Source organism: Pseudophryne corroboree, chromosome 8 (assembly GCF_028390025.1).
Source record: "Pseudophryne corroboree isolate aPseCor3 chromosome 8, aPseCor3.hap2, whole genome shotgun sequence".
Taxonomy (NCBI): Eukaryota; Metazoa; Chordata; class Amphibia; order Anura; family Myobatrachidae; genus Pseudophryne; species Pseudophryne corroboree.
The window spans coordinates 404166353-404192703 of NC_086451.1; the positions used below are offsets into that span (position 1 = coordinate 404166353).

The 26351-nt window shown below is 40.1% G+C and overlaps 1 protein-coding gene across 1 annotated transcript in view; it reads right to left on the reverse strand.

Moving 5' to 3' along the window:
* Positions 1-652: 652 nt before the first annotated feature.
* LOC134949318 (cytochrome P450 2C23-like) overlaps positions 653-26351 on the reverse strand; it is a 54963-nt gene continuing 29264 nt past the window's right edge. Inside the window, exons 4-9 of the mRNA XM_063937814.1 lie at positions 20431-20591; positions 16878-17054; positions 16322-16463; positions 13646-13833; positions 9008-9149; positions 653-1668 (exon numbers count right to left, since the gene is read on the reverse strand). Of these exons, the coding sequence (XP_063793884.1) occupies positions 1487-1668; positions 9008-9149; positions 13646-13833; positions 16322-16463; positions 16878-17054; positions 20431-20591 (992 nt within the window). The 3' untranslated portion in view covers positions 653-1486. The remainder of the gene's footprint in view (positions 1669-9007; positions 9150-13645; positions 13834-16321; positions 16464-16877; positions 17055-20430; positions 20592-26351) is intronic.

Below are 26351 nucleotides of genomic sequence, written 5' to 3' on the forward strand. Positions count from 1 at the left end.
TAATGCCACTTGCACCATATTAAGACCCACATAGTAATGCCCATATCACCTTATTATGTTCCATAAAGTAATATCCTAGCACCATGCCTCATTTATTTAAAACTAACACTGTACCTGCTCGTTGTCAAGCGGTTGTTTCATGCTGCTGGTCTGCTTGCCTGCTTCCTCCATTGCTGCTGCCAATGCTGCCGCTGCATCCCCAGCACTGCTGTGCCATTTTCTTAAATGTCCCTCCCAAAATGGCCGCTGCTTCCTCTACGATCCTCAAATACTGTCTTCTCTCAGGCAGCAGACATTTTGGGAAGGACGTTTTCACAGCATTCTATGTGGCCAGCCAGGTTGCATAGAATACTGCAGCAGGGTGCACACGATAGCAGCAGGCCAGCACCATGTGCGATTGCACGGGTGGTCCAGCACTAGGAACAGCACTGATACCAAACATATCATTTCACTAAGGTGTACCCAGTATTTTCAAATGGAACATGAAGCAGAAAATATTTTTAACCATAGAGGACGGCGGATGCACATTTACAGAAAACGAAAGAACAGTAAGAGCAAAGAAGATACTGTATGCGTATATAAATGTCAAGTTGTCAGAAATGTATTTAGTGTGACATTATTTAGAAAACAAAGCAACACCACAATAATCCAATTGTGTTATAAATATTTTTATTTATGAAGTTATTCAGCTTTTGAAGTCATAGGTGCTCATGAAATATGTAATAGGAAATATAATTTGTTGTTAAATTGGCAAGCATTCATCATACTAAGGGGGAGATGTACTAAGCAGTGAAAAAAGTGCACAAGTAAGCCAGTGGAGAAGCTGCTCATTGCCAGAGCCGTCCCTAACCAATATGATGCCCTAGGCAAGATTTTGGCTGGTGCACCCTAGCACCGCCGCTAGTTCTGCAGGAGATGCCTGGCATGAGTCAGCTGGCAGCTCTGCTAACGTCGGGCGCCTTTTGTTTATGAAAATGCATCTTATTTGCAGTACTATGTGGCTAGGATGCACAAGCAGCTTCTGCTGATTAAAATGATATGCAGCATGCCTGTATACTGTGTGCGACTGCGGCTGTATATGCATACAAAATGCTACATTAACATGATTTCCAGGAATACACTGCAACGTAGCATTTCGTATGCAGATACAGCTGTAGTCACACACAGAATATAGGCATGCCGCATATCGTTTTAATCAGCAGAAGCTGCTGGTGCCCCTAAGCATACCAAGTGCCCTAGGCACTTGCCTAGTTTGCCTATGCGTAAGGCAGGCTCTGCCCATGGCAAGCATTCAGCATTGATGTAACATTTATAATTTGCATACTATAAAAGTATACAGAGCAGCTGATTGGTTGCCATGGGCAACTTCTCCACTTTTATCACTGCTTAGTACATGTCCCCCTAAAAGTAGTCTTTAAGCATTGCTATTTCATTCTGGTGTGATGTTTATAGCTTTTGTGTCATTGAATGTTATATAAATACTTGTCTAGCGAGGGACCACAAACATATTATAGGGCCTAGGTCGAGAACCATTGGTTTTTGGTTCTGGTGTTATGTTTATGTTATTGTTTTCCACTGTGGTCTTCAGCATAAACTTTTGCAGTATAGTGGTGAGGAAGAGGAAGAGTTCCATCCGAGCCAGACCCTCCCCCAAACACATGCGTTTCCCTGGGGAGACAGAATTAAATATAAGTTGTATAGATGGTGCATACCTTAAATTATTTAAAAGTAGACTTTTAGGATTTTTTTAATTTAAACTTAGTAAAGTTACACATAACGAGCGAGTACCATGTGACTCAATAGCGCAGAGTGTCTTTTTTGCATTTTTCCTGTGAAAATTAGACTGCAATAGGATGCACAAACAGCTTCTGCTGATTAAAATGATATGCAGCATGCCTATATTCTGTATGTGACTGCGACTGTATTTGCATACAAAATGCTATTTTACAGTGTTTTCCTGATTATGGTATTTCAGATGCAGATACAGCCTCAATTACACACAGAATATAGGCATGCTGCATATCATTTTAATCAGCAGAAGCTGTTTGTGCATCTTATTGCATTACATTTAGACACACTTTCACTGAAGAAAGTCGCAAAAAAAGACTCATCTGAGTGCCGCAGCTGTGTGATTGTATGCAAGTAACAGTGCTCATGTAGCACTGTGATTCTGAGGGCACCAGAATTTTCTCATACTTCATGAAGGGTGAGTGCCGGCATGTGGCAAAAAAAAAATAAAAAAAAAAATATATATATATATACAGTATATATATATATATATATAAAAATATATATATATATAAATACCCACGGATGGCACTCAGTGGACCTGTAATATAACTGCACGGACACAGTCCTTTATCAACGTTTTGGGTTTATTTCAACCCGTCATCAGGATACACATATAAATACATATAAGCACATATCCATCCCACAACACCAAGGTTATGGTGTAGATAGAACCAGCACACTGCACAATATTTCAAAAAGCTTTTACTCCATGTGCCAAACGTAGACAAAATGCAAGGCTCAGCAGATACTCATTGTTAAGATGTAGATACAGAACACTGGTGACCTCCCAAACAGCCATTTTCGGTGCTTATCCTTCATCAGGGGAATGACCAACTAAAGTGCCATAGTGCCTCATGTGAAAGTGTCTGCGTGCAGTGCAAATATTGTATCACCTGTGAGCACTATTTATGCCCACATGATCATACTCACCAACAACACCTGTGATCCGCAATGCCCCCCCAGGGGGTCGGCCCCGATATGCAGCACCCTCCGGGAAACCTGCCGGTGGAACACACGCCGCGTACCACGAGACCGGAACTACCGGCCTGTGTCACCAAAGCGGAAGTAGCCGTACATGGAGCGCAGCCAGTAAACACAGCCACCGGTGAACACACTACAGACTCAGGCTTGCAACGGGCGTAATAACTACAACACAGTAAATGCACATGTAGATATAAACATACCAGTACCTACCAAGTGTGCAGGGACCCTGTTACAACCAATAATTAATATTAATACATTAGGCAGCATTTAAGTGGCACTAATCACTACGTTACACTTCAATACTTATTGTCAAAAGGATCCCTGCTCACTGCTATCACAGGAAAAACAAAAAATGAATTCACAAATGGTGCACATTACATAAATAGGAGAAAGACTTAATAACATTGATAGCCACAATATAAAGCCAGGGTGCTTTATATAGATTAATAGTCAACTAATAATGATGGGGTCCATCAATTAACCACCTCCACCAGCCTATATGAACGAAATGAATGAACATTCCTCATTAAGACCAAGAGGAGCCATCGCTTCCAACTGATAAATCCACTGGCATTCTTGCTGCAGCAGAAGCTTGTGCCTATCTCCTCCCCCTCTCAAAGGTGGTACATGGTCAATGGGCATAAATGTAAACTCACTCAACTTTTGTCCAAGAGTGACAAAATGTCTCGCAACTGGAGGAGTGCTCCCATCAATCTTCTGATAGGACATTTTTTATAGATGATCTATGCATGGCGATCCTCTCTTTGAGCATCCGTATTGTTTTCCCTATATAGACATTTCTGCAGGGACAAACAATCATATATGTCACATATTTGGTATTGCATGTCATCAGATAGCATAGCGGATACCGAGTCCCCTTAGTAGGGTGACAACAGCTTTTTCCTGTCAACATGAAATTGCAATTGACACAGCCGAGGCATTTGAAAGCACCTTTTTGGAGTTGCAACCAGCTGGTTCCCCTGCCCACTAGAGGGCTAATATCAGAAAAAGTCACATTCTCTTTCAGATTACGGCTGCGTCGATAGCAAAACAGTGGCAGCTTATCACAATAGTGTTTCATCACTGGGTCCAACTGAAGTATGTGCCAGTGCCTAAGAATTAATTGGTGAGCATTGCCGGATGAGATGGAATACGTACTGGCAAAGACCAAGCGGTCAGACTCCGACTTCACTCAAGGTCTCAATACAGTAGCTCATCTCGAGGGAGCTGTAAACATCTGTCAATGGTTTGTCTGGCTTCATTCATGTCGTAACCTCTAATTATGATGTTGTCACCCATCTGTGTAAGGGCATCAGGTAACTTAACATGATCTGAGGTAATTCTTGTCACACGGACAAGATGAGAATAAGGTAGTCCCTTTTTCAACGCTACTGGATGGAAGCTTGATGCAAGCAAGAGAGATTTTTGTCAGTGGACTTCCTGTAGATCCCTGTTGATAATCTTCCATCTTGCACTCATCCAGAAACATCCAGAAAATTAATTTCAACAGCATTGTGGGTACTGGTGAATCTGATGGCCCCGGGTATCATACTATGTTTGTCAATAAAATCAATTAACAATTTTTCGCCCCCAGTCCACAGTATGAAGAGGTCATCGATGAAACATACATAAAATGTAATGTATTCCGAAGATGTCACCAGTTTATACCCCAATATTGGGCATACTGAACGGATTTCTACTGTTAAGAACGTTGTCAGCCACAGTCCACAGTATCGACAAAAGAAACTGGTTGGAAAAACCGTCCTGTGCACAAAAAGCTGCCAGAAAACGTAGTACTTCTAGAGGTATCCTTTTTATCCTCCACCAAATACACCAAAAACCAAAGAAATAAAGTAAACACTTAGCCAGCGCTTCTCCAGTACTCCATTGAGTAATTCAATCTCATTAACCGTTCCATTTTGGGAGATAGGATATGCAAAAGAAAAATGGAAGGTATATAGTGCACACAGTTTTAATATACACATATAATATTGATGCCTTACATCTCTCTTATCATGTATTTTACCCCACTACAGTATGTTGTCATTTAGTAGAGAATTCCGAGATCTCCATAGCAACAGTGATGACGCGCCACCGGAAGTGACGTGACGCACCGCTCAGGACGAAAAATACAAGTCCCCTGTATTATAACGTCTTGTCGGACAATTGGACAGAAGATCAGGATATTATAGTAAACAACATATTGGCAAAGGGATAACCGGACTGCGTCTGGGATCCCTATGTGGCCATAATACCCTGCTATGCCGGAAATGACATAGCAGGAAGTCACGTGCACAGCAGGGAACCTTGGGACATGTAGTTTCTTGATGTTAAGTGGTTCAGCTGTGCACGGTGAAAGAGGATTGGACAAACATCATTTAAATAGAGGAAGGATCAGACATGAGGCATACTCACACCTTGATAAAGACCCCAGTTAGGGGAAGAAACGCGTTGGTGGAGGAGGCGTCCTGGTCTGCGAAACACAGGAATATTACTGGAAGCTCTGACGATCCTACAGCAGGGATACCTGGGACTATCTGTTTTGAGCGTGATTTGAACTGTCTAACCCACAGTTCCAATACATCTGGTAATTATCCACTGTTAAACATTGACAGGAAAGCCTCCTTGTGAAAGGAACTCGATTATACCATGCACTGCACTTTAATGTTCATTCTAGAACATTTTTATGATTTGTCTGTTATATGTGTATATTAAAACTGTGTTGCACTATATACCTTCCATTTTTCTTTTGCATATCCTATCTCCCAAAATGGAACGGTTAATGAGATTGAATTACTCATTGGAGTACTGGAGAAGCGCTGGCTAAGTGTTCACTTTATTTCTTTGGTTTACAGTCCACAGTATGTGGGTCCTCCTTTGGAATTTCTTCTTTTGTTGATGGAGGTGGTCCTCCATAAAAACTATTTTTCTGTACCAGCCAATCAGCTACTAACTGTCATTTTTCAAACACAGCCTGTGGCATGTTCTGTTAGGAGCCGATTGGCTGGTACTTTTTTCTCCAGCGACTTTATCTCCATCCAAGGCTTAGTAAATAGACCCCTAAGTCTTTCTCCTATTTATGTAATGTGCACCATTTGTGAATATTTTTTTAGTTTTTGCAGTGCTAGCAATGAGCAGGGATCCTGTTGACAATAAGTATTGAAGTGTAACGTAGTGATTAGTAGCACTTAAATGCAGCCTAATGTATTAATATTAATTACTGATTGTAACTGGTTCTCTGCACACTTGATAGGTACTGGTATGTTTATATCTACTTGTGCATTTACTGTGTTGTGGTTATTATGGCCGTTGCAAGCCTGAGTCTGTAGTGTGTTCTCCGGTGGCCGTGTTTACAGGCTGCGCTCCATGTACGGCTACTTCTGCTTTGGTGACACGCAGTTTGCATTCCACGGGGCGGAACGTCCGGTCTTGTGGTGCGCGGCATGTGTTCCACCGGCGGAGGTTTCCCGGAGGGGGCTGCATGTCGGGACCGACCCCCTGGGGGGGCATTGCGCATCACAGGTGTTGCTGGTGAATATGATCATGTGGGCATAAATAGTGCTCACAGGTGATACAATATTTGCACTGCACGCAGACACTTTCACATGAGGCACTATGGCACCTTAGTTGGTCATTTCCCTGATGAAGGATAAGCACCGAAAATGGCTGTTTGGGAGGTCACCAGTGTTCTGTATCTGCATCTTAACGATGGGTATATGCTAAGCCTTGCATTTTGTCTATGTTTGGCACATGGAGTAAAAAGGTTTTTTAAATATTGTGCAGTGTGCTGGTTCTATCTACACCATAACTTTGGTGTTGTGGGATGGATATGTGCTTGTATATCATAATTTCTTAACCGGACACCTGCATTACATCCGAGGGTGTCAGTGCAGCTTCCCGGTACATTGTTCTGTGATTATATAGGACTTCTTGATGAAGTCCTATGCCACAGGACGAAACGCGTCGGGACCGGGACTTATGACTCACCCGTGACTTCTCTGAATGGACAGATAAGCTGTATTAATTTTTATATCTTGTACGTATGTTACCTGCATTTGCTTCGGGACATTTTTAATATCCACCAATAGGATCGGGCTGTTGCTCACCTGGTGATTCCGTTTGTGGACAGATAAGCTGTATATACAATTTTATTCTTGTACGTGTGCTACCTACATTTACTTCAGGATTTGTTATATTAAATTGTTTGTTTTTATAAATTCGTCCAGCCTTTGTGTACTGGAAATAGTACCTATCATCCAGCTTATTTATCCATATTGGGACTAGCAAGGTCCCTAAAGTGTTGAACACTGTATATAATCAAACAGTATACACTATGTTGGTTTTTATTTCTGTTTTACATGTCCTAAAAGTGTCATCAGACTGAAGCTGTTCCCAAGGAAGCTAAGTCAATCCTTCTTAACTTACACCTTGCACTTTTCACATGGTGAACTGGCTATATAGAAATCCTATAAATCCAGAATCCTGTTAAACACCAGTAGGCGCTCTATTGCACTTCATTTTTTTACATATATATATATATATATATATATATATAAGGAAGGTGAAAACAGCGCCCGCCGCCTACTAGTGCAGTATATTAAGATCCTTCAAATGAAAACCTCCACCAGTTCAATAACACCCTTAGAAAAATGCAAGTACCATCATGAGTGGAATTAACCACTTCGTTAAATCGCACGCTCTCCAAATGGGAATTCCCGAACTGGATAGATCTCTCCCTTCAGCTCCAGAACCTCATGGTACTTCTAATGCTCAATGATCACCAATGAGATCATTGAGCATTAGAAGTACCATGAGGTTCTGGACCGACTGAACACCGGTCACCTGGATTACGGCTGCCATCCTGTCAGAGGGAGTGTGGATTGGAGACATAAAAATTGGACATTACCACTGTCTCTGGACTAAGACTCTCTTTATTTTCACACATTTGGTGTAGTGCTAAGTATCACCTTTTCACCGATATATATAGATAGATAGATAGATAGATAGATAGATAGATAGATAGATAGATAGATAGATAGATGAATAAAGGTGCGGCACTCAGAGCTCAGGATGATGAAAAAACAATAACTAGCATATCTGCAATATTTCAATCTTATTCAGATGGAAGCCTGATGAAAATCTGAATAAGATTGAAACGTTGCAGATATGCTAGTTGTTGTTTTTTCTTCATCCTGAGCTCTGAGTGCCGCACCTTTATTCATCTACATTGTACTTCGTTACTGTGAGGGCACCGCGTCAATTTTATTTCAATAGAGGAGTGCCGGACTTACTTTGTTGTATATATATATATATATAACCGGCACTCCAATCAATCCATTATATGCCAGGGTGCACTTCCTAAAAGAGCCTTAGATGACCTTTCAATATAGCAATACCAGGATGGAACTCCATGGACTTTAAGCAGTAGGAAGGTCTCCAAGTACCTTTGGTCCCATGCCTTCTTCTTAAAGTTCATGGAGTGCCATCCCTGTATTGATATATATAAATACTGCATATGGGGTCTGGCGAAGATATTCTATTTTATGTGTATAGTATACATACATATATGCACATACATACATATATTTGTATGCTCCTTATTGTGTTTCATCCCCCATCTGTGAGTTCACTACTGACCCCCTCCTCCTCCTCCATATGTACTGTATTGTGCCCCAGTGCCTGTGCTTTCCCTATTATGCTGTTTACAAGTTTAAACCACCCATCAGGCTGTAAGGTCTGTGGTCTGGCAAAAACCACCATGGGTTACTTACCTAATAGTTGTTTCTTTGTTTTGCCTCATTATTGGCATGGCTCCTCTTACAAGTGGCAGCAGCACTACAGCAACGCTGCTGGGTGCAGTCATGTAGTCAGGTGCGGCCTGCTGCTGGAGAGCCAGGATCCGGGGCCTTCAGGAGGTGCATCAGGGCTATGAGGAGCGGCTGTGGGGCTGCCCCTTGGGAACTATAGTTACATCCACCTCCTGTGTGCATTCACATGACTTATTACACGTTGTCAGCACGGAGGAAGCGCTGAGGCACTATGTGGTACAGCCTGATAGCGGTGGCTGCACCTGATTAGACCCGCAGCAGCAGCCAGCGCAGTATTAAAGGAGGAGGCCCAATACAGAGACATCCTTCTGTTTTTCATCCAAATTTGTATTCACATAATATTCTAACACTTTTACTAGGTAGCTACTATAACTGAAATAGTACAAATTACAGCATGTTTGTACCTGCAGAAAATGGCATGAATGCATCATGCTTCTTAAAGCCACCATTCTCATCAAGAAAGTGTCCAGGATCAAACTTATCTGGGTTCTTGAACTGCTTGGGGTCTTTAAGGACGGAGGTCAGGACTGGAAACACCATGGTTCCCTGAAATAATTTTAATAATAATAATAATAATAATAATAATAATTTTATTAATATGGTGATTTTCACAACTAAGACTCACTATGAACATAATACAGAGGTTTAAACTTTAAAAAAAATACAAAAACCATAAACTTAGGTTAATATAGAGGTTTAGATTTGCATGAAATACAGAAACCATGAAGATACTAGAAAAATATGTCAGTTGAAAGTAGTATTTGTCCTACACATATATATATATATATATATATATATGTGTGTGGATCAAGTGCCGGCACTCCATCCTAATACAGACAATGCCCAGGTGCCTCCAAATAGGTCCAAGAACCTGATAAACAACTTGATGCGGTAGTGGCACTCATGGGGCTTAATAGTCAGAAATAATGACTCAGGACACGGCGGTCACAGGTGCTAAATCAACGGTTTCGGTAATTTAATATCATCTTCAGGATCCTCCATGAGTGCCACTACCACATCGAGTTGTGTATATATATATATATATATATATATATGACAAGAATTACTCTCCCACTGCGCTAATTCAAATAAAACACTAAAATTAATTAATTATATGGCTGCCTGTATCCTCTAAGTTCCCTGTTAGGAGGAACTAAATGTGTGAAAATATGAAACGAAATAGAGGAGATGGCGCCAAGGGAGTTATATCAACGCCCTACCTAAAAACGGACCCTTACAGTACTCTCCGGATAAATTACGTCAGATAACAAATACTAACATAAAAATTTATTAAAACAACATATAAACCCGACACAAATGTTCATAAGTATACAGAGTTGATACATTTACATTTGTTGCACAATTTGAACAATCAGTTTGTAGTGATGAGGAAAAAGCGTAGATATATCACTACGATTTCCTCCTTCTCCTTATTGTAGATTCGGAGGTAACATCAGATAATAGATAGATAAATAACCCAACGTGTTTCGTCTTGTTCCAAGACTTCATCAGGGGTAAAATCTCTTCATTTCAGAACATATTGTCAGCACATAAAAGGTCATTCAAAGATGTATGAACAACGTTTCAATATTTCAATGGGACTTGATTGATACAGCGAGGACCATACCTCATATATCATCAGCTTGAGTCTGACATTCAGATATTCGAATATGGGGAAGATTCATATGTGTATAGAATCAAACTGGTTCGCAAGCATAAGGAACCTCGTCGGTCAGCAGCTTGAACCTGACACTCAGAGACTCAGGAGTGAAGGCAATTCAAATGGGTATAATGTCTAACCAATTTAGAACACGTGGTAGACCCTCCAGTGGTGCAGTGCTGACAGCCAAGTCTCTGTATAATGATCTCATTATACAGAGACTTGGCTGTCAGCACTGCACCACTGGAGGGTCTACCACGTGTTCTAAATTGGTTAGACATTATACCCATTTGAATTGCCTTCACTCCTGAGTCTCTGAGTGTCAGGTTCAAGCTGCTGACCGACGAGGTTCCTTATGCTTGCGAACCAGTTTGATTCTATACACATATGAATCTTCCCCATATTCGAATATCTGAATGTCAGACTCAAGCTGATGATATATGAGGTATGGTCCTCGCTGTATCAATCAAGTCCCATTGAAATATTGAAACGTTGTTCATACATCTTTGAATGACCTTTTATGTGCTGACAATATGTTCTGAAATGAAGAGATTTTACCCCTGATGAAGTCTTGGAACAAGACGAAACGCGTTGGTTTATTTATCTATCTATTATCTGATGTTACCTCCGAATCTACAATAAGGAGAAGGAGGAAATCGTAGTGATATATCTACGCTTTTTCCTCATCACTACAAACTGATTGTTCAAATTGTGCGACAAATGTAAATGTATCAACTCTGTATACTTATGAACATTTGTGTCGGGTTTATATGTTGTTTTAATAAATTTTTATGTTAGTATTTGTTATCTGACGTAATTTATCCGGAGAGTACTGTAAGGGTCCGTTTTTAGGTAGGGCGTTGATATAACTCCCTTGGCGCCATCTCCTCTATTTCGTTTCATATATATATATATATATATATATATATATATGAGTAGAGAGCCTAGGCGAATTGGCACTCCCTAAACGTTACCATGCCGGCACCGATGCCTTCTCCAAGTGGAACTATTGCATAGATGGGAAGAAGGAGCGGCACTCGGCGACTTGAAAAGAAGAAAGTGTATTGAAACAACACAATAAGGAGTCCTTATTGTGTTGTTTCAATACACTTTCTTTTCAATTCGCCGAGTGCCGCTCCTTCTTCCCATCTATAAATATTTATGTATATATTAATATACTGTATATAGTGTTTTTTTGTTCCAATCCAATTTCTTGCAGTGTTCTATAAATGTGGGTATATATATATATATATATATATATACTGTGTATATATATATATATATATATATTATACACCCACACTTATAGAACACTGCAAGACATTGGATTTGGACACAAATCCTCTTTATACCACATTCAAGCGCTCAACCTGAGAGCTAGTCGCCATTCAGTCACTATATCCCTCATTATATTACACATTTAAATATACTGCCACACCCAGGACTCAAACCCACAACCTGCTGCATTCCAGCCAAACACCCTACCCACTAAGCCACTTGATCCCACATAAAAACTATGAGATTTATAACTATATGAAGCTACCTGCTGCCAGCACCATAATTGAGCAGATCCATGCAGTGTGTAGCCACACGTCCAAACCCTTGCAGCCACACACTACATAGATCTGCCCTGCAGCAACACTGATCACCCCTTCACAAAGTACAAGGTAAGCTTAAAATAGTTAAAACTCTTTAGCTTGGAATTATCTAGCTTTCTATACAAGGGCAGATAGCTCAATGAATAGAGTGTCCGACTGCAATGTCATAGGGAAAGGGTTCAAATCCCGGGCACATTAGCATCCCAAAATGCAATAAATGACAGTGTGACTGAACAAAAAAGAGCTATTAAGTCAAGTCCATGAATGCTGTATAGGTATTAGTGACAAAAGGGGTGGGGGTAGGAGACAGGGGTGGTCAGCAGTTGCTGGGCTTCAAAAAGGAAGGAAGCTGCAAGTGAAAGTATTTAGATAATTCTGACAAGTGCTGGCAACAGCACCCCCTACCCTGCAGCGCTATGTGTGGAGCACACTCCGCACACACCTAGTTACGGCCCTGTTTAAAATCAATTAAATGTACAGATTCAAAGGACTTTTGGAGGAATTTTCATCAAAAATTTTCTCCAAGCCCTTCAAATCACCTTTTTTTTTAGTAAGCAATTCACGTTTCCCATACCTGTAATGGGAAATGTAATTTCTTGAAAATTACTAATTTTAAATTATAAAAAAATAAAATAAAAAAATACCAGTGGGAGCCTTGCAATAATACAGGCATCTTAAGATGGCATTATGCTGGCTTTCAACCATTCTCTCTACTGCTGATTTGTCCTTTTTGCATGTTGACAGGCAGGACAGAGCCCAGAGTCCTCTTCTACAATAAGCCTGTGTGTATAAAAAAAGACTTCAAGCTGATCACAGAGAAAGAAAAAATGTGTAGAATAAACAATAAAGAGACATAAGCTTACCTGCACCCAGAAACTGGTGATTAGTAAGCTTCTTCTGTGACCCGGTCAACTGATCAGAAGGAGCTCCCCAATCACCAATACCTGGGTGCAGGTAAGCTTATTTCTATTTTTTTTTTTAATCTACACCTATTTTCTTACCTTTGTGAATGCAGCTAGTCTTCTATCACTGGCTGTAATCTTTATCTGCTCACTTTGCATTGCCTTATGGGGCATGTGCAGCGTTTGTCTCCAAAAGGCTTTCTTTTTTGCTAAAGCCTGATGGGGACAAACTGCAGGGACAGAGCTTTCTTGCAAGCTCTGTCCCAGCATGCAAATTTGTAATGTGAATAAAGGTGAAATCATCACATTGCAACCACATCTGAATTGCTGATTGTGATAAATATGCCCCTACTGTAGGTGAGATCTTGCAAAATCATCAGAGCAATGCTTTGTTCATTATACACAGTAGAGTTCCAGAAGAGTCAGCCATGTTGTGCGCACTACTTTGGTTGCATTGTGCGAAAATTAATACTTAGAATAAGATATACAATGATAAAATGAACAGTGACTGCATAAATAGTGTAAAGAGTTGTCCATCATGCCATTGAAAGTACCAGGAGAGTCATACATCAAGGGTACACTACATATGATGCAATGGGAAGGATGAGTAATTCATAGAAGTATAACATGCAGTGTGAAACTATAGAACAAAGAAAAGGAAAAGTAGATTGAAGTGGGAGGAGATACTGGGTAATTGGAATTGAAAATAAATGGAAAAGGGGAGGTATGGTAGAGTACAGAATCCATGATGCAGAAGTAAGGAGAGACCAGCAAAACAATTAGTATATTGCACATAGTGGGACAAGGTAAAGTGGATTAATAAAAGAGATGATGCCATTTAATTATACAAGCGTTTATTCACATTGTCTCTAGCAAAACTACCTTTGGAATAGGATATCCCCTGAAGGTTGTGTCTTTGCTGGCTGCACGCAAGACTCCTGCAGGAACAATATCAGCAAATCTCTGGATCTCATGTATAGCAGCATCTGTGTACGGCATCTTACTCCTGTCCTCCACTGATGGGCAGCGATCTCTGCCTATTACATTGTCTATTTCCTTGTGGATCTTCTCTGAAATAAACATTCACATTTATGGAACATTGATAATATTTTCATTTCTGTTTATTCTTTGTAATTTTTTTTTTTTTACTGCATCAGGAACAAAACAATAACATAATAATTAAATTGCAAATATTCCAAACGTATACTGTGAGTAGGTTATAGAGAGCCACAATTACCCTTTGGTCTTCAATTAAGTTGTCAAACAAAATAACGGGTAAATGATCTGATTGACCATGAACGTGGATTGATTATTGGCACTCGTACACAGCATCTGGTCAAGCATTAGCAAAATGGCTGCACATGGGTGACTGTTTTTACAGTGTACAACAAAGTGGACCGGCAGACAAAAAAACTGGGACTAAATGTAAGATCTGTGATAGTAGCCGGCTACTGGATGCTCAAGCAGAACGGATAATGGGTGATTTGTTCAGTTCCAAATACGAACAACCAGTGGCGAATTTCCCATTAGGCACGAGAGGCACATGTCTAGGGGCAGCACTTGTTTGGGGGCGGCACTTAGATGATTGTGTTGGTACTGTCAGACAAAATAGAACCAGTAACTGCAAAATATTTACATTGTACTGTACCATATGGGGGGAATTCAATTGTTTGAAAAGTCGGTTGAGTGTCTGTTTTTTCCTGTCTGTTAGGAAAAAACAGACACTCAACTGACTATTCAAACAATTGAATATCTCCCCATATGCCATCTTGAATGGAGTGTAAGCGGGTAGTACATACACATACTGCCCCTGTAAGCTGTTCTACTTAGTAAATAGTGTGTACACATAATTCAAAATAAAAAAATATCATAGTTAGTGTCTTTTTCTTTTATTATTCTATTAAATTGGCTCTCATCAAATGAGGTTTATAACCGATCAATTTAAATATAAAATTAGGCAGACGAGGGCAGCCATTACTGTTTTGCCTAGGGGCGCCCTCACCTCTAAATCCACCCCTGCAAACTACAGTGCATCAAATTACAGATAATCAGAAACAAGGACCAGTTCAGATGTACTATCAATGAACAGTTTGCCACACATTACATTGCATGGGAAACAGAAGCAGAAAGTCTGTCTGATCATTATTGTTATCTGTTGCAAAGCGGGTGAAACACCTCCAGTTTGCTCAGGGACAAAATAATTGTATAGTAAATTATAGAAAAGAATCATGTGGTCTGACAAATTGTTTTTTTTCATTTACACCATGCAGATGGTAGGATGAGGATATGGAGATAGCCTGGATCCTTCTAGCACTGTCACAACTCTTCAGGCTGGCTAAGGCAGCATTATGGAGATGCATTTCATTTGTGCTAATATTACCCTTAAATATACAGACAGTTAGTAGACTCCATGACTGGAAGAAATCAAACTGTATCAAGGGCAAAAGGAGAAACAAAAAAGTACTAGCCAGATGTGATGGTCATGATAAATTGACCATGCAGTACACAACATTATCTGACTTCTTATGATTATCTACGCTGCAGTACAAAGTTATCTTTCAGATGTTCGACGGCCGTGCGGGATGCCAGCCAAACTCAGACTTTTTTTTAAAGGACAATCACTTACAAGGAAAGGTTTTGATTGCCCCTTTAAAAAAATGTCCGAGTTTGGCTGGCATCCCACACGGCCGCCAAACTTGCCCAGCATTACATTCCGCCTAAAAACCAGTATCCAATTAGCTGTTGTAATTTACAGCAACTAATGGATCGGCCGAGGGCTATCCAATTAGCCCCAATAAGTAGCATTTATCGGGGATTGTGCTTTGATTGCCTCGGGCACACAAAGCAATATCCGCAATAAGCAGTAGCTGGAGACCCATTATTTTAACGGTAATGTATGGGTCCTGGGAACTTATTCCGGATCCCTTGTGTTATCATCCAAAAATGGGTCATTTACTGCACAATAAAAATGGGCTATAACTGGATAGCCCGATAATACTACTGCACAATAAAAATGGGCTATAATTGGATAGCCCGATAATACTACTGCACAATAAAAATGTGCTATAATTGGATAGCCCGATAATACTACTGGGGTATTTTAGTCCATTTTTGTTGTGCAGTAAATTATTCCATGCAATTGTATACCAGCCACAATCTCGATCATAGTTGTCACTTTGTGTTCTTTTTACTTACCACTATTAGCAAATGAACAGTTTTGCTTTAACTGTTATTAATATATTGGTAATTTGTTTAATTTGCATATTTTACATCTGGTGATTACAGGGATTTTGACATTTCTGTAATTATACATAATACTAAATACATAACAATGTATTAAATGTTTTCAGGCTCTGCTTCTCTGCTCAACCCAAGAGACTGACAAAGTCAAAGGTTATGAGGCCCTGAAGAATAAGAGCCAGTACTGGAATATTTTATTCAGTATTAAGTTTATAGTAGAGTATTACCCACATTAATTGGTTGTTTCCCCATTTTTTGTCCATAACCAGTTAACATTTCTAGAGAATATCTATTTTCAGAAACATTAAGAAATGTTACCTTGTATCTCAGGGAATTTCAGCAGAATCAGGAATCCATATCTCAGTGTCAAACTTGTAGTTTCTGTTCCAGCAGAAAACAGGTCAATTACTGCCGACTGTAAGTTCACATCATGAAATTCTGTATTTGGGTTATTTTTTTCCTAGAAAACATTTGTATTATTTTGTTAGCAGTTAAACAAAGCATAAAGGGTTTTCATTCTTTGCACTAGCAGTTTATTACCACACTTTGGCCCTAATTCAAGGTTGATTGCAAAAGCAAAATCTTCATCTAATGGGCAAAACCATGTGCACTGCAGATGGGGCAGATATAACATGTGCATGGATGGGGTATGTTCTAACTGAAATCTATATTGCAGTGTAAAAATAAAGCAGCCAGTATTTACCCTGCGCAGAAACCCAAAACCCAAATCTAACTCTCTCTGCACATGTTATATCTGTGCCCCCCATTCCCCCTTCAGTGCACATGGTTTTGCCCATTAGAGGAAGATTTTGCTTTTGCAATCAACCTTGAATTAGGCCCTTTATTCATTTGCAAACAATTTCCCCAAATTCACCTCTTCCATCCTTATGAGGAAACAGTCTATGTAGTCTCGTGGGCAGTCCATATCCAGTGTGTTTTGATGAGTCCTCACCATGTCTTTTACAAAGTCCTTCAGCTTTTTTAAAGTTAGGAAAATTTTCTGATGAGGGCCTGGGACATATTTCATCAAGGTTGGGAAGAAATTAAGAAGCTGAAATAAAATGTAAAATTGAGAAAATAAAATTTTAAATTAATATTTGTCTGAAGTCCTATCTTGTTAAAGTCCATAACTAAGGTGTCCCAAAAGCTCACTCATTTGCTAATTATTCAATAATTATTTTTAACCTGAGATCATAGTTAATTAGTGCTCCCAGACACTTATCTTTGACAGAATTGGAAGAATGAGCTTATTTTCTGAAATGATTAGATTATTTAATTGTTATTTTTATCATAGCGATACTTATAATTTAAGGACCTTTTCAGGACCAGCATTTAGGACCTAATGTTGCATTAAAAAAAGGAAAAATATTGCCAAACTAGCATATATTTATGGCCATAAGATTTTTCAGATGCCCTTCTAGATGGGCATCCTGTTAGAAGGCCAACACCACAATGTTAACATTGATTAAACAGTCGACAGGCACGAGTTCAATATCCTCAAACTGTCAACAAGTTCACAATGTCGACATCAGAACTGGCGCTATGTGAAATGTTGCATTCTGAGTTAGGGTTAGGCTGCAATGAGAATTCAGGGTTAGGCTGCGGGAAGGGGCTGGTTATGGTTAGGAACTAGGGGGAGGAAGTAGGATTAGGGTTAGAAATAAGGAAGATCTATTGACTGGAATGCCACTCCTCAGATGTCTTTGCTTTAACAGATGCTCAGGTGATCACCGGGACCCAGATGAAGACGCTGGAGCTGCTGCAGCTGTTGGAACAACGCAAGACACAACTAGACCACCATGGAATGATTGTTGACAGTTCATCATGTCAACATACCATCCATGTAGATATGTCGACCATTAGAACCCAACCCCTCTAGATGCACCTATCCCATATAATTCCCATACAGGTTGTAAGCTTATGAGCAGGGTCCTCTTACCTCTTTGTCTGTCTGCTACTACCCAGTCTTGTTTTATTACTGTTCTATATCAGCTAATCAGTAACTAACTTTCATCTGCATGATACAAATTAGACAATAAAGGCAAGTGTCTGATTGGTTTCTTTAGTTTAGTGAAAATTTAGCACCTCATTTAATTTTTCATAAATAAACCCTTTCGGCTACTGCATTTTGACAAACTGGAATTTAAGATGAAGTTGCAGTGACCATAAGCCTGCCATATGTGATTTGACAGGTAGAAGTTACTTTACTTGAGGGTTTTACTCTTACAGTATGTTAAAAGTGAAAACATATTTATTATACTTTTTAAACATAGAAACATAGAATTTGACGGCAGATAAGAACCACTTGGCCCATCTAGTCTGCCCCTTTTTTTTATCCTTTAGGTAATCTCAACCCTTTTTGAACCTTAATTCTTTGTAAGGATATTCATATGCCTATCCATGCATGTTTAAATTGCTCTACAGTCTTAGCCTCTACCACCTCTGATGGGAGGCTATTCCACTTATCCACTACCCTTTCTGTGAAGTATTTTTTCCTTAAATTCCCCTGAACCTCCCCCCCTCCAGTCTCAGTGTATGTCCTCAAGTTCTAATACTTCTCTTCCTTTGAAGAATGTTTCCCTCCTGAACATTGTTAAGACCCTTGATATATTTGAAAGTTTCTATCATGTCCCCCCTTTCCCTTCTCTCCTCCAAATTATACACGTTAAGATCTTTTAGCATTTCCGGGTAAGTTTTGTGATGTAGGCCATCCACCATTTAAGTTGCCCTTCTTTGTACACTCTCTAATGTATTTATATCCTTCTGGAGATATGGTCTCCAGAACTGGACTCAGTATTCCAGATGGGGCCGCACCAATGACCTATACAGTGGCATTATCACTTCTTTTTTATTGTAAATTTTCGAGCATGGCCTTCTTACCTCTATTTCTGTCTAGATAGGAGGGGGGTAGACTGCACACTCTACCTTTAAACATAATGAGAGGTGCTACCATGCTGAGACTTGTAGTACCACACACAAAAAGGAAAATGCAGCTGCACACTCCAAACATTACTCCACACCAAAAATTATAATTGCAATAAACTCTGCAGTTTATCATAGAGTAACATTGCATTATTTTGGCCAAAAGTATGAGCCTACCCACCACATCCAGATGACCTCATCAGGAAGGCCCCTAACATTCCTAGGTTTCAAATGACCTCATATATTTATGTCTGTCATTACCCAGTCTTGTTTTATTATAGATTGTTCCCAATTGTTAAGTGCAATGGAATATGATGCTGCTAAATTGTTAATAAATAATATATAACTTACTCCCAACAAGCTCATAAGCACAATAAAAGTTTATTCTAACAATGTGTTTGATGGAGAGTAGGCTATATTATAATTAAAATGTCTCTTTTACACCAAACATAAAATCTTTCACCTCATGTATGGTTTAAAGTAGCAAAAATACATTTTAGAATTTGTCCACAAAATCATATACTGTAATGTAGAAAATATAAGCAGTAAAGAAGGCACTGCCATCTTCAGGTGGTGAATCTGCAATCATCCAACTAGAAATGCCTTTTAGCTCTAATTACTGGCATCATGTGAATTTGCACCCGCTCATGATATGGTGGTTCTGGTGGTTCTCCCTCTGTCACAACACAAAAACATTCCCTTACTGTACATTGTCTGGGTTTCAGCCTCTCCCTCCCCTGTTCCACTGCTCAAAGCATAAAGAAGCACAAGTGGCAGATCTGCATGTAGATGTAGGTAGGTGTGAATATTTTTTATGGGCATGCACATTACAAATTTAGACAAACTACAAAAATAACACTCAATATCATACCCCTAATATTTATATGTTTTATTCACTCATACTGTATTATTTCTTACTAAATTAAATATTTTTTTTAAAGTGATTAAAATTAATATCTGGTGCATTTTCTTATTTACACACTGGCAGTTATTAAGTTTGAGAAACAAAATGTAAATTCTATGGAAATAATATTTGGGGATTAGCTGGTAACGTGTCTTCAAGAAATGGATGCCAACATTTTTGTAAATTCCCAATCTCTCTTGACTAGCATAACGATGACACCCTTTTCGTTTCTTTTTTTTAAAACAATATCCCCCAAAGTTACACCTGTGTTTGCTCTCTTTGTACTAGAATTCAATGTATTTCTATTACTTTTAGATAATAGTGGAACCCCATAAGTCAGGTCAAGCAACTTCGGCTCCATTTTGGTAACTAATAGTTAACTTTATAATTCTCCAGGATATGTATTTAGATTGGCTACATATAATACATTTTGGAAGAAATGTATGAACTCAGTATAGAAGATAATAAAATTTCTACAGTTGGAGCATTTAGAAATAAGTGATTTCTTGTGTATATGTTTTGATGGATTGTAAATCTTCAGTGTTCATGTCCAGCACACAGAATGCTTCCAATAAGTTCACAAATGTTTCTTAATACTTACCTGACCCGAGGCAGAGTTTATTAGCTGGACAAGGTCTATAATGTATGACATGAGGTTCGTGAATTTCTTGTCCTCATAGTCAAATCTCTTGCCAAATACAACGGAGCAAATAACATTGGATACAGCCTGTCTCAGTTTATATTCTGGGTCAAATGGGGTGCCTGTTATTTTGTAAAGAAAACCAATTATTAATTTGAATATACACAGTAATTTCAACATTATAAGTAGCATAAAGAAATAAATGCTCAGAAAAATATCTTCCGCATAGCCTAGTAGTATATTCAGACAACCACCAACTATTAGCTAAGTCCAATCATTGACGGTTAATTTCTTAGTAGAGATGTGCGGCTGGCACTTTTCGTGTTTTGAGTTTTGGTTTTGGTTCTAATTCTACTTTCATGGTTTGGTTTTGACTTGATTTGCCAAAACCACCCTTTTGTGTTTTTGTTATGGATCTGGATTATTTAAAAAAAAAAACATAAACGGCTAAAATCACAGAATTTGGGGGTAATTTTGATTAGAGATGAGCGGGTTCGGTTCCTCGAGATCTGAACCCCCCGAACTTCACCTATTTTACACGGTTCCGAGGCAGCCTCGGATCTTCCCGCCTTGCTCGGTTAACCCGAGCGTGCCCGAACGTCATCATCCCGCTGTCGGATTCTCGCGAGATTCATATTCTATATAAGGAGCCACTCGTGCATTGGAGATGATAGCGAGAGGACGTGGCTGCGTTCTCTCAGTTTCTGTGTTCAGTGTGCTGCAAATATCTGTGCTCAGTGTACTGCAAATATTTACGTTCTCTGCCTGAAAAACGCTCCATATCTGTGCTGCATTGTAGTATATAGTAGGAGGACAGTGCAGAATTTTGCTGACCACCAGTATATATATAACAGTACGGTACAGTAGTCCATTGCTCTACCTCTGTGTCATCAAGTATACTATCCATCCATACCTGTGCTGCATTTTAGTTGTGCACAGTATATAGTAGGAGGACAGAGCAGAATTTTGCTGACCACCAGTATATATATATATAGCAGTATGGTACAGTGGTCCATTGCTCTACCTCTGTGTCGTCAAGTATACTATCCATCCATACCTGTGCTGCATTGTAGTTGTGCGCAGTATATAGTAGGAGGACAGTGCAGAATTTTGCTGACCACCAGTATATATATAGCAGTACGGTACAGTAGTCCATTGCTCTACCTCTGTGTCATCAAGTATACTATCCATCCATACCTGTGCTGCATTGTAGTTGTGCACAGTATATAGTAGGAGGACAGTGCAGAATTTTGCTGACCATCAGTATATATATATAGCAGTACGGTACAGTAGTCCATTGCTGTACCTCTGTGTCGTCAAGTATACTATCCATCCATACCTGTGCTGCATTGTAGTTGTGCGCAGTATATAGTAGGAGGACAGTGCAGAATTTTGCTGACCACCAGTATATATATAGCAGTACAGTACAGTAGTCCATTGCTCTACCTCTGTGTTGTCAAGTATACTATCCATCCGTACCTGTGCTGCAGTTTAGTTGTGCACAGTATATAGTAGGAGGACAGTGCAGAATTTTGCTGACCACCAGTATATATATAGCAGTACGGTACAGTAGTCCATTGCTCTACCTCTGTGTCATCAAGTATACTATCCATCCATACCTGTGCTGCATTGTAGTTGTGCGCAGTATATAGTAGGAGGACAGTGCAGAATTTTGCTGACCACCAGTATATATGGGTTCACTACGGCTGGCCGGCGGTCGGGCTCCCGGCGCCCAGCATACCGGCGCCGGGAGCCCGACCGCCGGCTGACCGACAGTGTGGCGAGCGCAAATGAGCCCCTTGCGGGCTCGCTGCGCTCGCCACGCTACGGGCACGGTGGCGCGCTACGCGCGCCACACTATTTTATTCTCCCTCTATGGGGGTCGTGGACCCCCACGAGGGAAAATAAGTGTCGGTATGCCGGCGGTCGCGCTCCCGGCGCCGGTATACTGAGCGCCGGGAGCCCGACCGCCGGTATACAGAAGACCACCCATATATATAGCAGTACGGTACAGTAGTCCATTGCTCTACCTCTGTGTCATCAAGTATACTATCCATCCATACCTGTACAGTATTTTAGTTGTGCGCAGTATATAGTAGGAGGACAGTGCAGAATTTTGCTGACCACCAGTATATATATAGCAGTACGGTACAGTAGTCCATCGCTCTACCTCTGTGTCGTCAAGTATACTATCCATCCATACCTGTGCTGCATTGTAGTTGTACGCAGTATATAGTAGGAGGACAGTGCAGAATTTTGCTGACCACCAGTATATATATAGCAGTACGGTACAGTAGTCCATTGCTATTGATATATTACTGGCCTATAATTCCACACATTAAAAAATGGAGAACAAAAATGTGGAGGGTAAAATAGGGAAAGATCAAGATCCACTTCCACCTCGTGCTGAAGCTGCTGCCACTAGTCATGGCCGAGACAATAAAATGCCATCAACGTCGTCTGCCAGCGCCGCTGCCCAATGTCATAGTAGAGAGCATGTAAAATCCAAAAAACAAAAGTTCAGTAAAATGACCCAAAAATCAAAATTAAAAGCGTCTGACGAAAAGCGTAAACTTGCCAATATGCCATTTACAAGGAAAATGTATAACAAACCAGTGATGCGCAGTAAAAAAGGACCAGCTTCCTAGGTACACCTCTAAGGGGAGAAAAAACACTATTTCTCTACAAGTGAAATACTGGAGTTTTGTAGAGGGTACCCCTGGCGCTAGGTCTTTTAAAGATGATTACAGATATATCTCAAAAACAATACCATATATCACATGCCAAATATCTCTAGATGGCCAGTTTTGCTGATACATATAACTCAATGGATAAAAAGAAACAATTTTATTGAGCTAAAAAACAAACAACATATGTACATATGACATGAACAATATGAAAAAGTGACTCGTGCATCCAGTAGTAAGCCGGATCAACTGATATATAGGATCCTGCTAGGGGGATACTACCCCAATGGGTTGTTTCCTGGTGAGTACCACGACTGGTCACCTTAGACCTGATTAAAGTGCAGTGATGGTTTAGGTCTCTGTGCAAAAGCAGGCAATAAAGTGACTGGTGCGTACGTGGAAATATGAATCTCTCACCGTTAGGTTCCCGTGCGGTGGGCTAGTTTAGAATAAACAAGTGGGTCCAAGGCTGATAGGCCTGGCACCACCGCCACGGGTTTTATCAGCAGGGAATCCTAGAAGTGTGCAGCTCCTTCTCCAAATAACGCGTTTCGGTCAAAGATGGCGACCTTTCTCAAAAATGGATAGAGAGCTGTAGTCCTTGTGCTTCTTTTATATCCTAACTAATCCTCTAATGATGGCATGATCACATACAGGCGTGTTTCCGGAGTCATGTGACCGGAAACACATGACTGCGTTCCAGCGGCTACTTCCGTACCACCAATGTCCTCGAGAGCCGCACTTCCGGGACTACGTGACCAGAGTCACGCGGTTGCGTTCCAGCGGCTATTTCCGACTTTGCTAGATCTCATGGCGGAAGTGACGCGGCCGTTTCTTTCCTCACAAACCGGATACATGTAACCAACGTGGCTCCCTGATGGATCGGCGGACATCTTGCTTAAGGGAATATATCTTCTATTTGCCCAGAGGGTTTTCACGTATATTGATCCCCACACCTGACCAAACTGGATGGTACTTCGTATTCCCATCATGTCCATCCCTAATTACCCAGGTGGGGATCTTAATTTCCTCAGACAGATGCATTGAAGAGCAAAAGGATATGAAATATGGAAGAGAAAAAATATATATACAATTAATACACATATAAGTGATGAATATATATATCATTGTTACAACCAACGTTTTGGGAATTTTTTCATAAATGAGACATTTAATCAAGAAACCACCGTAATTCGAAGTCGACATTATGGCCTTTAGGTTTTAGCGTATCGAGATCATATATCCATCTCATTTCACTTTGCGCTAAGCGCTTTTCCAGATTTTTATTACGCCAAGTGGGTTTTATCTGTTGTAGACCAATGAAACGTTTAATCTGTCCCTCACACTTATTGTGTTTTTTACTAAAGTGTTCCGAGAGGGGATGAGTTTCTAGTCCCTTACGGATATTATAGATATGCTCCGCTACTCTCGTTTTTAGTGGCCGTGATGTTTTTCCAATATAAATTTGGCCGCAATTACATTCCAATAGGTAGATTACGTTCCTAGAATGGCAGGTTACAAAATCTTTTATCACATATTTCTTGCCATTAACCTCAAAGTCGGTGATCTTTCTGACTATGTCTTTTTTCGTTGTTGTCCTGCACATTAGGCAGACCCCGCATCTATGGAACCCCTTGGTCCATGTCCTTCCTATGGTGTTCTCTTGTATGCTGCTGTTGACCAATTTATCCTTCAGAGATCTGGCCTTTTTGTATATGAACATAGGTTTCGTCGGTAAGGAATTCCCCAAAACTGGGTCATCCAGCAGTATTCGCCAATTGTCTCTAAACACTTTTTCAACCTTCTTATGGTATGCACCATACTGGGTTATAAAAGCCCATTCATAAGGGTTATCTTTCAATGTGGGTTTTTCCTTCTCTATCAGGAGCTCCTTTCTATCTAGCTGGTGTACTTTATCTTTAGCCTTTTTCAATGTGGACTCCTCATATCCTTTTTCCCTAAATCTTTCTGCCATTTCCTCAAGTTGTGTTTCCAGGATCGTGGGGTCTGAGCAATTCCTTTTTACTCGTTTAAATTGCCCTACTGGTATATTTTCTAGCCATTTCTCATGGTGCTCGCTATTAATACTCAAGTAGGCATTGGAGTCCGTCGGTTTTCTATGAGTTTGAGTATTTATTTTCTCATTCTCTATATAGATTTTAAGGTCCAGGAACACTAAATCTTTCTTGCTTGCTGCAAACGTTAAAACAATGTTAAAATCATTAGAGTTGAGTTTTTCAAGGAAATGAGCCAGGGTATCACTCTCTCCTCGCCAGATAAAAAGAACATCGTCTATAAAACGCCACCTTGACACCAGGTTTACTCCCAGTGCCCGTAGGGAATCCACATACTGGACTTCCCAGTAGGACATGTACAGGTTTGCATAACTGGTAGCAAACCTGGTGCCCATGGCTGTCCCTCTTATTTGCAGATAATAGGATCCATTGAAATAAAAATAATTGTTCTTTAAAATAAAGTCAATGGATTCCAATAAAAACGATTTTGTCTCCTCTTTATATTCACTTTTATTGAGGAAGTATTCTATGGCCACTTTCCCTTTGTCCCAATCAATAATTGTATAAAGGGAACTGACATCCGCACTTTTTAAAGTGCATTCTTGATCCCAAGGGACTCTCTCAAGTTTTCGCAGGACATCCCCTGTATCCTTTAGGAATGCAGGGGTACTGATTACTAATGGTTGCAAGAACGAATCAACCATTGCCGATAAATTGGATGTGATACTATTGGTACCCGTAATTATGGGACGTCCCGGGGGGTTGCTCGAATCCTTATGGATCTTAGGCAATACGTAGATAGTCGGGGTAGAAGGGTCAAGGATGTTAATGAACCCCCTTTCATCCTCAGTGATGGCCCCTTTTTCTACTGCTCTTAGAGTGAGGTCATCCAAATTTTTGGCTATTTTGATAAGGGGGTCAGTCTTCAGTTTCTTATATGTACTAAGATCACTGAGTTGTCTGTTGATCTCCTTCAAATAGTTCTCCTTACTCATGACTACGACCCCTCCCCCTTTATCCGCAGGCTTTATAATTATCTCATTATTTGCCTGTAAGGATTGTACTGCAAGTGATTCTTTCCTAGTAAGATTTCTCTTCTTGCATTTAGGAATTTTTCTGAGTTCCTTAGTGACTATAGAATTGAAGCAATCTATACTGCCCCCTTTTACATGCTGGGGGT